The 12,915-nt window shown below is 50.0% G+C and overlaps 1 protein-coding gene across 1 annotated transcript; it reads right to left on the bottom strand.

Annotated features, from left to right (window-relative positions):
- Nucleotides 1-3,750: 3,750 nt before the first annotated feature.
- IZUMO1R (IZUMO1 receptor, JUNO) lies at nucleotides 3,751-8,056 on the bottom strand. The gene is made up of 5 exons (XM_073807924.1): nucleotides 7,160-8,056; nucleotides 6,215-6,427; nucleotides 6,076-6,078; nucleotides 5,665-5,800; nucleotides 3,751-5,545 (listed from the first exon to the last, which is right to left on the bottom strand). The coding sequence occupies exons 1-5, from the start codon at nucleotides 7,448-7,450 to the stop codon at nucleotides 5,199-5,201; spliced, it is 990 nt and encodes a 329-aa protein (XP_073664025.1). The 5' UTR covers nucleotides 7,451-8,056; the 3' UTR covers nucleotides 3,751-5,198.
- Between the last annotated feature and the right edge of the window lie 4,859 nt (nucleotides 8,057-12,915).

The raw sequence follows: 12,915 nt of genomic DNA on the forward strand, positions 1-12,915 counted from the left end.
TACTCAAGCTGTCTCAAGGGCTGGAGCTGGGAAATATGATCCAATTTGAAAGACACCAGCCTGGGACACCAGAAAAGTCTCCAAATCTTGGTCCCCCAATAGCAAAAGCAATGGGACATTGGCGAGTACCCAAGGAAGCAGTAATTTTTGTGGAGTGGGTCAGCGGAGATTGGATGGGGAAAGGACTGGGCAGGGACATGGTGGCAGAGGAATGGGAAGGGTGGTCACCCTTTTCAGGCAGCAGAGGATTGGTCTGGGAACAAGATCTTAGGGCATGAATGTCAGGCTGCAGGGACTTCTGCACTCGGGGAAGGGGTCTTACTGAGGAGATTTACTCAGAAAGGAATCTTAAAGCAAGGGATGCATACAAAAGAGGGCCATTTTGTTTTGTTTTTCACCTGCTACCTAGGACTCCCCAGAATTCTCTGAGGAAGGACTTGAATAGAGTTTGATGTTCCCATAGCGGAAGACTGACCGGGTTGCATCCAGTAGAAGGAATGCCCTCTGCCATCTCCCCTCCCACCCAAGACCTAGCGCAGCCTAGGCTAGGGAAAGGACCTCTTATAAACGTGAGTGTCACAGTCAAATTATCCAAGATGGTTGGTTCCTTTGAGATAGTTCTCTCCCACATTTCATCTTACACCTGCTTTGTGGCACTGTATACACAAGTATGGCCCAAATTTCTCTAGGTGCTATCTTCCTCATAGTTCCTGAACTTATACCTTTCTGGTCCACTGTCTCTCCTGTAGCCTGACATAATACCTCCTAGAGCATAACTCACAATTAGGTTCCTATCACCTGCATTTCTTATTTCATTCCCCACGTGCAAATTCATCCTACACATTGTCCTCAGCCTCCTTGTCTTCAGTCTGGCCCCAATTTTAATCTACTTTATTACACAACAATGCGATCTTTAAAAAATCTGCAGCTGCTGGTTATCGAAGGTGGAATGACTAACTGGGATCTCGCTAAAATGATTATTTCTTTTTTTTTTAAATACATCTTTATTGGAGTATAATTTCTTTACAATGTTGTATTAGTTTCTGCTGTACAACAAAGTGAATCAGCTATGCATACATATATCCCCATATCCCCTGATTGTTTATTTCTAAGTGTTCCCTTACTAAGAGAGTGCGAAGGAAACCATCACTGAACAAGAGATTTCAACAAATATTTAGAAGATGAGAAGCACAGGAAAACACACCAAGGGAACCAGGGGTTGCCAGAGGAGGAAGAAGCAGCTGCAGCAGAAGGAGCTGACCTGTGGGGCAGAACCTCGGAGAGGCTCTGAGTTGGCGGGTGTGGGAGCAGAGAGAGAAATACTACATGCTCCCTCCTGTGACCTCTGCCCAAATCTAGAGCTCAGGCAACCTAACTTTAACCCCTGAGTTTGGGGGATCCTGGAAGACGTTCTCTAAGTTAAAATCTGGGTAGTGCTGCAGTTGTACATATGATGAAGTATCTGACGCTGGCACCCCAGAAAGAACCATCCTTATTCCAGTATTTGAGGGGATCTGCGCTCCAACCTAGCTCCAGCCAACTCAGTCTTGAGACTGCAAATGGACAATGGCCAGATGTATATAAAAATAGAATTCTAATCCATCATCCGCAGTAATCAGCCCAGAAAGCCAGCCGACTATCTATAAGTCAGAGTGAGAGGAAGTTACACAACTATCTTTACAAACAGCCCAGGAAGCCAAACAGTAATCCCTCTAACAATCAGCTCCACATAGCCAGGACTTGATGAATAGCTAACAGCTTCTTTGATTTTTCTCTCTCCTTTCAACTGAGGGGCAATCAGAGAAAGCCAAATATGCACCTGTAACCAATCACCGCAGGACCTGCTTTGTTAGCCGACCTCCAGCTTCCCCATGGCAACAGCCTCTAATCAGGGCACCCCTGAAACCTTCTCTCTTTTCCACTCTAAAACTTCCTCCTTTGAGTCTCTGCCAAAATGCAAGTAACGGTGGCTGACTCCTTTGCTATAGAAAGCTCTGAATAAAGAGGCTTTGCTCGTTCTCACTTGGTGGGTTTTCATCATTTCCACACTCGGAAGCAAAGTTTTCCAGTTAACGAACCCTCCCCACGTACCCAGAACTCCCCATCAGCTTTGTTAGTCGGGGGAAAGGAGACCCACATATACAACCATGGAGGACACCTAAACTGCTTGGAAAGAAAAATCAACCCAGTGACTCATTCTTAAATATGGACACACAGCCAAGGTCACCACACACAGAGAAAACCAGCAGCACATAGGAGATCAAGATAAACAGATTGACCTTGGAGAAAACAGGACATTCAGAGACTAGAAACAAGCTTTAAAAAAAATTCTAATTAGGGCTTCCCTGGTGGTGCAGTGGGTAAGAATCCGCCTGCCAATGCAGGGAACACGGGTTCGATCCCTGGTCCAGGAAGATCCCACATGCCACGGAGCAACTAAGCCTGTGCACCACAACTACTGAGCCTGCGCTCTAGAGCCCGTGAGCCACAACTACTGAGCCCGTGTGCCACAACTACTGAAGCCCCTGCCCCTCAAGCTCGCGCGCAGCAACAAAGACCCAACATGGCCAAAAATAAATAAATAAAATAAATTTATAAAAAAAATTCTAGCTAGATCTTCAGTGAGATATGAGAAGATATTACGGCCATAAAACCAAAAAACAGCAGGCTGTGAAGAACACGGGAGTTAAAAAAAAGTTTCCTGGAAATTAAAAATGGATTTCCAAAATTACAAAGATTGGAAGATTAAGTTGAAAAACTAACAGAACAGAGAGCAAAAAAATAGTCTCAATGTGTGGCAGAAAGATAAGACACCTTTTGTAACTTTCTCATAGCTAGATCCGGCAGTGGCTAGACATGGGAGCCTCTGGGCAGGGGCCCTGGGGCCTAGGGGCCAGCTGCGGCTCTGTGGCTCAGTGTGTGTTAGAGATCATTTGACTTATGTGTTTTAACCAAGTGCAAGGATACTCTGATTAAAGCAAACAATCTAGCTGCAAATCTGACGATTCCACTCCACTTTTGAAATTCAACACTCCTCACAACCACATATGGGGAGAGAGATCAGTCTCCTTCCTGACCATGACCTGTCAGGAACCAGCCTCCCTCCCTCCATTCCCCACGTCTGCCCCAGCCCCACTCAACAACCTGCCAGGATGTTCAGTGTAAGCCTTACGAGCTGGGACTCTGGGGTCACACTTACCTGGTTTCAAACCCACATGCTTCTGTCCTAATTTGAAAAATGGGGGTGCAAGAGTACCTCTCGGGGCTTTTGTGAGGATCAAATGAACTAACGCATGTAAGGAGCTTAGCAGAGCCTCGGGCACAGAGTAATCAATAAATAGTAACAGGGCTCCCCTGGTGGCGCAGTGGTTGAGAGTCCGCCTGCCGATGCAGGGGACACGGGTTCGTGCCCCGGTCCGGGAAGATCCCACATGCCGCGGGAGAGGCTGGGTCCGTGAGCCATGGCCGCTGAGCCTGCGCGTCCGGAGCCTGTGCTCCGCAACGGGAGAGGCCACGACAGTGAGACGCCCGCGTACCGCAAATAAATAAATAAATAGTAAGAGTTATTAGGGCTCCCAGAACTAGTCTTCCTTTGTGTGTCTCAACTTTAACCCTACTTTGACTAATTTTTATATTTATACCTAAAAACACTAAAAAACAAAACCTCATTAAACTCTCAGCTTTATTACCAAAGATACACTCTCAGACACTTCATTCAGTCCTCAACTCTCAAGAGATGTTACCTATACATATTTTTGAAGCCACAATTGATTGATTGAAGAAAAATGAAAGGTCCTGCTTCGTACAGTTCATGCCTTGGGGACCCGGCTGGGTTTTGTCTCGCATTTCCTCCCTGTTCTCAGTGAAGTGACCCTCCTTCACCCAGGCTCAAGCCTCACCCTTTTTGTGAGGCCTTCCTACCCCACCCCGGCCCAGGCGTTCCTGCAGACTGAAGTGCTTTGTCACCACTGCTGCTGTCTGCTTCCCTTTCGAGACTCTGAGCACCTCACTTACTGGACTCTCTTCATAAGTTTTAGATCTCGCGTGTCCTGCGTGTAACAGGCTTGGGCTTTACGCAGTGAATGAGCATGTTCAAGGTAAGTGTGGGAGGGACGGGGGTGACCTTGGTTGCCTTTTCTAACTCAACTGCAGACATATTAGAAGCCTCTCTTTGACAAAGAAAAGGTTGTGGGAAGGCACCATCTATGCTGGGACGCTGCTGGGCTTCAGGCTCCAGAAGGTTCTGAGTGGGTGCATCAGCTGTCGGTCCACTTACAAGCAGGATGTGAAGGCTGTCTTGATGTCCCTTCTCGGGTTCAGTTCTGCCTCTTCTCCCTCAGTCTTTAGGACACGGCACTGCCCGAGAAGCACAGTCTGTATCCCAAAAAACAACCGCACTGCCTTTTTCCTTTTCTTTTCGTAAGTTAAAATCATCTGGTCCAAACTTTCTCATTCCTCCAGCAGAGGGAAACCACGACAGTCTTAAATGAAGGTCAAAGGACTTGCCAAAAGTCATACAGAAAGTGGTATAAAGACATTAGAACTTAAGTTTCCAGCATTTCAGACCAGCATGTTGCGGTTCCGGAGTTAAAAAGAAGAGGGGAAGCCGAAAGCACCTGAGACAGCTGCTTCAATCTTGGTGCCCAAAACAAAGCCGATGGTCTGGGTGGCACCACGGCTGTCCCGGCTTTGGGTCTTTTTTATGGTGTGTTGCTTATTGAAGAAAAGGGAGTGTTGAAAGCACTCCCACCAGAGAGCTGTTGTGAGGATGTAAGAGAGGGCCTGGCATATGTTAAGACGTTTATCATCATTAGGAAAGTAACAACCAACTAGGAGATTTCAGTGCAGAGGGCAAACCGGCTCTGCTTCTTGCAGCCCAACCCCTGACCATAGAGCTAGGACAGAGTGGGTCAGGCAGAAGGAAAGGTCGACTGCTCTGTTGTTGGAGACACCATCGTGGGAGGGGAGGCCAGGGCAGTCACCATCAGCTCTACTGGGTAGGGGGTGGGTGTGCACTGGATGAGAAGGGCCTTCAGTCCCACCTCAGAGTCCCCCATCCTTAAGACAGGAGGGGATGGTCACCTGTGGCTTCCCAGCCCCCAGCTGCCTTCCAGACCAGGAAGGTGCAGCAGAGCAGAACCGAACCTGGGAGGCTCAGGCACAAGCCCCCAGCCCGTGCTGCTCGTTTCAGGAAGGTCCTAAGGAAGGAGGCTGCCGTGGCCGGGCCTGGCCCACAGCTGGGGGAGCACAGGAGTGTGTGCAAGGAGGAGCAGCTCTCGGGAAAGAAGCAGCAGGAACAGAGAGAAAGCCAGGAGCGTGTCAGAGAGCCCCCAGGGCGAGGCAGGGCTGGCGAAGAGGTGGGCCACAGCCACATTGGGGTTGCCCCCGGCAGGCTTGAACCACTTCTGCAGACACCGCCCGCTGGTCCTATGCTCCGGGCTTGCCTTGAAGGAGTTGCTCCAGATCTTCTCACATAGGTCAGCCGGGGTGGGGAAGTAATGCAGGAAAGGGCGGCAGAGGGCCCTGGCAGGGCAGCGGGGCTTCCCTGAGGGGAGATCCAGGCACGGACAACTTACCCACTCCTGTCCTCACATCCCCATCATTTGCCCCGGGGGAGAAGAGGGCTTGCGCCTGCCCTCCCGGGCCCCGCTTAGCATCACTCACCCCGACTCCAGGTCCAGCCGCCGTGCCAGTTGGATTTGCAGGTGTAGGATGTGCGGCAGTCAGCCCACCACTGTTCACAGTCCTCCCGGCACAGGGGCGCGTCCAGAATCCGCTCCGCCTGCCCACGCGGGTCCAGCTGAGTGCGGGCATAGCAAGAGACGAGAATTATACGAGCACCCATTTGAGGACTATCAGTAGCTGCAATGGAACTTGGGTCAGGTACCATCGGAACATATTCTCTTATGACGTCACTAAATATCATTTTACAAATGAGAATACTGAGGCTGGGTTAAATAGTTTGTACACAGCCCTGTTCCTACAAACAGAAGATGTGACTCAAACTGTCCCTCCATCCTGCTGCTCTCCTGTGACCACTCTGCATGCATGCCATTCTCTAGGGCCAGAGGTGACTTCCTCTCCATCTGTGTCCCCCACAGCGGCTTCTGACTCTGCTCTTGTCCGTAGGTGGGACAGCATCTCCTGTTCCTGCTAGCATCCTGCAGCTCAGGCTCTTACGAACAGGGCATTGTTGGACATGTCTCCTGCCCACCCACCCCCGCCCACTTCTTCCCACCCGCCGGATCCAAGGCCCCAGGTTGGGGGAGCACTCGTAGAAGCAGATGGCCTGCAGGAAGTGCTTCTGACAGTCCGGCATCATCAATCCGCAGTGAACCAAGCTGAAGTTGTAGAGCAGGGACACGTCCAGGTGGGCTTCCCAGCTCGTGTTGGCCGTGCAGCAGGCACTGTCCTTCCAGGGGATGCACTGAAGGTGGATGAAGAGGCAAAAGGCATGGAGAGTAGGGGCAGAGGGTTGATGAGCATCTGGGCCAGAAAGGTAAAAATGTCCCCTAGAAAAGGACCCGGCAAGTGGGATGCCTTTAGGCCAGCGACCGCTGGATAGAAGGAATGCTGATAAATTGTCAATATTCACACCCAAAGGGCACCTGCACACTGGCCTCCGCGCAACAGACTGTGAGTCCCCTAGGAATGGGGCTTTCAAGGTCTCAGATCCTGGGGGGGCAGTAGCAGGGTTGTCCCCAAGACCCAGGGGAATGTGGGGTTGCACTGGGGCAGGGCACCTGCAGCTGAGAAGGGCTCATAGGTACATGCCAGCCATGCCCCTCCTCCCTCATTCCTGTCAATTGCCTTTAGGGACTTGGGGAGCGGTCCCTTAAGTCTTATTTTTTTCCAGGGCCTCCTGGTGGGAGGGCAGAGGAGGGGAACTTGCTTGTTGGAATCTAGGCTGAATATCTATGAGTCTCCAGGATCATCACCTGCCCCTGCTCCTTGAGTGGCCGTGCAGCTCAGGGATGAAAATAGTAAATCATTTGGCAATTAGCCCCCCCACTCCAGTGGCCTTTGCCAAAACCCAGCCTAGGGAACCAAACGAGTCAAATGGATAGGGATTCAGAAGCCGTCTTGGCCTTTGTGTCCCTTCCCTGATCTAAGAAGCCTCCACCCACCCTGCACCCCGTGCCAGTTCCGGCTTCCATACCTCCTCGTAGAGCTTGGCCTCCGGGCTGGGCGCTGGCTTGTGGGGCTTGGCGTTCATGCAGATGTTGAGCAGCTCGCGCCCAGCCCACGTGGGTGGGACTGCCCACAGCCCCAGCAGGAGCTGCCACCAACACCCCATGGCCTGCCGCAGAGGGGAGCTCCGCCTGTGACGGAGAGGACACCTCGCTCCACGCCCTCCGTCATCCCTGGGAGCAGGCATGGGCTTCAAGCCTCCCTCAAGCGACCATGATACTTCGGCTGCTTCTAGAACCTTTATCTGAGGCAGCGTCATAAACTATCCAGTGAGGTCTGACACTCACCCCTAACCACCTACAGATGCAGAAACTGAGGCCAGGGAGGGGAAGAGATCAGCCCCAAGGTGGAGGTGGGTCACGGGTAGGACGGTTCCAGCTTTCCCTGGGGGAACTTTCCCTGGCCCGTCTCCACTCAGAGGCAGACTTTCTAACTCAGTGACATATGGGCTGCGAATTCAGAGCTTTGGTCTTGAGTAACTGAACAAAGGCTCCGTAACCAGATTCTACATGGGGCCAAAGGCGCAGTGGGACTGGATAGTGTGACAAATGCAATCCTTACCCCATAGAGTGCCAACCCTAACGCTAACTCCGGCCCCTCTGAAAGGTCCACACAAGGCCCACAGCTCCTCAAGCATCTGGCCTCCTCCCCAGTTCCCTGTGGCCAGAGTCCTTTCCCCTAGAGCAGTGGTCCGCCTCCACCAGCCTCAACCCATCTCAAACCCAGCCTGAGCCCAAGGCTGAGGCAGCCGGGCGCCCGGTGGCCTTGCTGGCATCTCACAGCCAGGGAGCATGCCCAGGCGTGAGCCACCTTGAGTCTTCCACATCCAAAGCTGGTCCCCGTTACCGGAATGAGAAGGCTGGCTTTTCCCTTGATGTCTGTCGTGCCCTGTTTCCCACTCTGCCCTGGGTAGTTCTCGTAATGGGAGAGAGTAGAAAGAGAAAAAAAAACAAGTACCCCATGATCCCCCACAGCCGTCACCCACCCAGGAGCCCAGGCCCGACGCCACTCAGGAACCGGCTGTGGACTCGTCGGGATGAACCTGAAAACCTGTGGCTCAGCTCAAGTTGAGAGCCTCAGGCATCGGAGGGGGAGACGCTAGTTCCACCTCCTGAGCCCATCTTTGAGCTTAAATCTAAAGCTGCTCTGTCCCTGCAGCTCCAGTTTCCAGCACGGCCGCGGCCACGGGGTATCTCAAAGAATCAGGTGCGTCAGGGGAACAGAGGAAAATGCCGCCTCTTCTAGCATTTGCTTCATACTCACTTTCAAAGCCGGAGCGGCGCTCTTCCCCCTCCAGAGATTGTGAGGCTGAGGAGACGCCTAGGATCCTGCCTATTTATTACCCCCCCGGTTCCTGCTGGGTCCAGGTGCAGGAGCAGAGTCCCAGGTGGCTCCGGTTAACAGCATCCGTCTTACCCACGTGTTGGGGCCTTCTGTGGGCAGTCAGGAGGGTTTCGCTTTCCCAGAGAAACAGACCCCATAGAGGGTAAGGTCCTGTGCTCTGTAGTCAGCTACTGAGTTCTGCTCTCAGCTCTGCTGCTCACTAGCTGGCCGACCTTGAGAAAATGCCTTAAACTCTCTGTCCGTTTCTCTACAGGTAGAAAGGGCTGTTATGATGGGACTGTTGGGGAAAAGAAAAGAAAGAGAAAGTTCCTGAAAAGGACTTGGCATCAAGCCTGGCAAAGATAAATCTAAATGGTTTTTATTCTTATCCTTTTATCCTACGAAGCCTTTCTCTCTCAGCCCCATTCCAAAGCTCTACCTGCCCCTTCGTCAGCTCAGTTACCTGCCATGGACCACCTGGGTTGTAACGGTGGTGATATCTTCTCTCAGCCCACAGGAGCTGGGCTTCCTGCTGGAGTGGAGACTGGCAGCCCAGTGATGCAGAGATGAAATGGGGCCTCAGGGACCCAAGGATTTAAATGTATGTCCCAAGCCAAAGCAAACAAAACCAAAAAAGTCCCTCCAAACCCAGGAAATGGCCTCCGTTAGCATGCAGAGACCGCTGTCCTGTGAGAGACTCTGCAAGTGTCCTCAGCAGTGATGAACTTCACAGGAGCACCCCCCTCAGCTAAGGAGAGGCTGGAAACTTGGCCAGGACACTTAGGAGAGTCTCAAAGATGATGGAAAAGGAGCCCATTTTTTTTTTTGCTTGTTTCTTGTAACAATTTCCCTCTCCAAAGAGAAGTAGCCAAAGTCACCGGCGTTTTCTTGATACACAGAAAATTGAAGCAGGAAAATACACAGGAAATTGAAGCACAATAAAAGCCTTTTGTAATTGAAGAAAGCACGCTGTTCAGCTACGTAAGTGATGTGCAGACATGAATTAATCATCGTGCTGGAAAATTACATTCGCCACACCTGGGTCATCCCAGCCACTGAGTTCTGAGCACCATGAAGGACCCAGGCACCGGGGTGGAGCCTTCAGTATATGGTCTGGCTTACTCCTCACAATGACCTCCCGAGTGAACGCCCTCCCCCATTTTACTTGTGGGGAAACTGAGGCTCAGCTGGGGAGTGGCAGAGCTGGGATCTGAACTCAAGTAGCCATGACTCCATACCTGATGCATGAGGATCAGGTGAGGGGAAGACCTCTAGGACTGAAAGGGTAGATGCTGTCTGGGTCTCAAGTCAAGTCTTTTTAAAAAAACAAAAAAAGTCAAATTCCATAATCAGATTGTATGTTGGGAGACATGTGTGGGCTTTATCTAAGAAGAGAAATGATTACAGCCCAGCCTCCCATATTCCTGCCTTAAACAGAGTCAGAAGCCTCCTTTTTTAGGGTCTGGTACCAAGCAACCCGGGTATATCCCCGCAGCGTCCAGGGGAAGAGCAGGTGTGAGTGTCTTGTTCAAGGCATCACAAATATTCAGGAGGCCCTAAGGCTTGACGAGGTAAGAGAGTTTGGGTTTAACATTAATCGTCAGATGGCTGTGGCCATGGTGGGGACAGGAATCCAGCAATGAAGTGCAGCTCTAATTACTGAAATGGAAAAGCAGGTCCTCTGGTAAACATCCTTCACACAGAGGGATGGAGGACGAGGGGGAGTGTGCCGGCGGTTGCTGGGACAAGACTGTAGGAAACGAGCTGAAATGATAGCCAGCGCAGGTGCCAGGGGAGGGAGGACGGGAGGGATAGCAGAGCTGCTTCTCGGGCCAGGCTGACACCTGTGCTCCCAGAAAGGCAGTTTGCGGCCCTTGAGGAAAACTCATTTTTGCCTTATTGTGATCGAGTCTCCCAGAGAGATCTGCTTTCTGACAGATGGCTGATAAACCAAAGCTGGCCGCGGATGAAGCCGTTTGAACCTGCTGGTCACAAGCGATTTTGTTCTTAAACAAAACAGGACACTTACGTTGCCAACAGCAGAGCTAGAGTGGCGTCTGGAGGGTTCTGAGGGAGGCGGCGGAGGGCAGAGCAGCGAAGGAGCACCCCAACCTCTGATTTAGGACCACAGCACAAGGCCGGCAGCAGTAATGCTCTGCTCCCTACACCCCAGGTCGCCCATGGTGCTGAAGCCCACAGACTTCCAGAACAGACTCAGAAAGCAAAGAGCTAGTGCTAGGAATTTTCCTGAACCCGAGGTCAGAGGCCAGCGGAGGGGACATTGGTCATTGGAGTTCTTAGTGGATCTTATGACTCCTTCCTCTCGCCCCAAAGACCCCAAAACCATCCTTGTCTCAACTTGTAATTGGTCTGTAGCTAAGGTAGGTAAAACGGGGCTGCTGTTATCTCACCCTCTTCCTTCCCTCTATATCCATCATCCCATTACCAAAGTGATTGATTTAACTTTCTAAACACCTGTTGAATTCCAATGCTTTAATCCCAGTTTCTCTCCCTCCGATCTGGGCCTTGCCCATCTCTTGCCTCCATTACTGCCAACAACCCCCTAACGGAGTCCGTTGCCCCTTTCTGAAGCTTTATCCAAGCAGCAGCCAGAATGATCTAATATCTGAGGATTTTATTATAAAAAATTTTAAACATAAAGAGAGTTGAGAGAATTTTTCAACAAACTCCCCTATAGCCACCACTTAGATTTTGCCATTACCATTTTACTCTATTTTCTTTCTTTTTTTAATGAATTTTTAATATCAGTGTGTATTAGGGTTCTCCAGAAAACAGAATCAATAGAATGTATGTGTGTGTGTATATGTATATATTATATATATATATATATATATATATAGAGAGAGAGAGAGAGAGAGAGAGAGATTTTGAGGAATTGCCTTGTGCAGTTACTGAGGCCAAGAAGTCCCATGATCTGCTATCTACAAGCTGCAGACCCAGGAAAGCAGGTGGTATAATTTAGCCTGAAAACCAGGGAAATCAATGGAGTACATCTCAGTCTGAGGTCAGGAAGAGATGTCCCAGTTCAATCAGTAAGGCAGAAAAAAGGAGCACATTCCTCCTTCCTCCACTTTTTGTTCTATTTAGGCCCTCAATAGACTGGATGATGCCCACTCCCATTGGGGAGGGCAATCTATTTTACTGAGTCCACAAATTCTAATGCTAATCTCATCCAGAAACACACTTGCAGACACACCCAGAATTAACATTTAATCTGGGCAGCCTGTGGCCCATCTGAGTTGATACATAAAATTAACTATCACACAGTGTCATCATCAAATGGATTGACTTTTTTTTTTTTTTTTTTTGCGGTACGCGGGCCTCTCACTGTTGTGGCCTCTCCCGTTGCGGTGCACAGGCTCCGGACGCACAGGCTCAGCGGCCATGGCTCATGGGCCCAGCCGCTCCGCATGTGGGATCCTCCCGGACCGGGGCACGAACCCGTGTCCCCTGCATCGGCAGGCGGACTCTCAACCACTGCGCCACCAGGGAAGCCCTGGAGTGACTTTTTGAGTCACCTACAACATTTTTTTTAGAGAATATTATCTTTTATCTAATTTATTTGGGATACAGTAGTTTCTGAATGTGTGTGTGATGCAGTCATTGGAACTTTATCTGAAGACACAAATGTCATTTACACAAAACCAGACAGTTGGTTTTTAAAACTTTGTTCTGTAGGTATATATCATCGGTTAAATTGTGTCCCCCCAAAGATGTAGAAGTACACCAAAATGGCAGACCAAGGGATTGAGATTTTAATCATAAAAGACTCAGATCTATGACTTGGAACTCAGAAATATTTCCAATTCGGTGTCTATTCTCCAAACTGAGGCAGGACTGTTACCAAAAGCTCAGCCTCTCTGTACACCAGTGCCAAATCAAATCCCGGAGACAGAGTTTTGGGTGAAGTAGAAAAGGACAGCTTTATTGCTTTGCCAGGCAAAGGGGAACATGTTGGGCTTCTGCCTCGAGAAACTATGTGTCCCGTATTTTACTCTATTTTCTTTGTCACACATCTAGCCAACCATCCAGCCCTCTAGTCATCCACCCATCTTATTTTTCATGCATTTCGAAGTACACGGCAGACATCTGTGTACTTCCTCCTAAAAAATTCAAGCATGCATATCGTTAACCAGAGTTCAACATTTGTCTGCAGCTTTTTTTTTCTTTCTTTCAGAATTAGCTTTTCAAAAGGTAAAGATGGTTATCATACTCGCATGTGTAAGACACTTCAAGGCTTAAAATAAGCCCCAAATCCTTAACATGGCACACGGACCCTGGTTAATCTGGTCCCTATTTACTTTTCCATACCAATCTGTTGTCTTTTCTCTCACCTGCACTCTGGGCATTCATTTCTCCTGCTGGTCTGTAATTGTCCTG

This window comes from Tursiops truncatus, chromosome 8, assembly GCF_011762595.2.
Source record: "Tursiops truncatus isolate mTurTru1 chromosome 8, mTurTru1.mat.Y, whole genome shotgun sequence".
NCBI classification, from domain to species: domain Eukaryota; kingdom Metazoa; phylum Chordata; class Mammalia; order Artiodactyla; family Delphinidae; genus Tursiops; species Tursiops truncatus.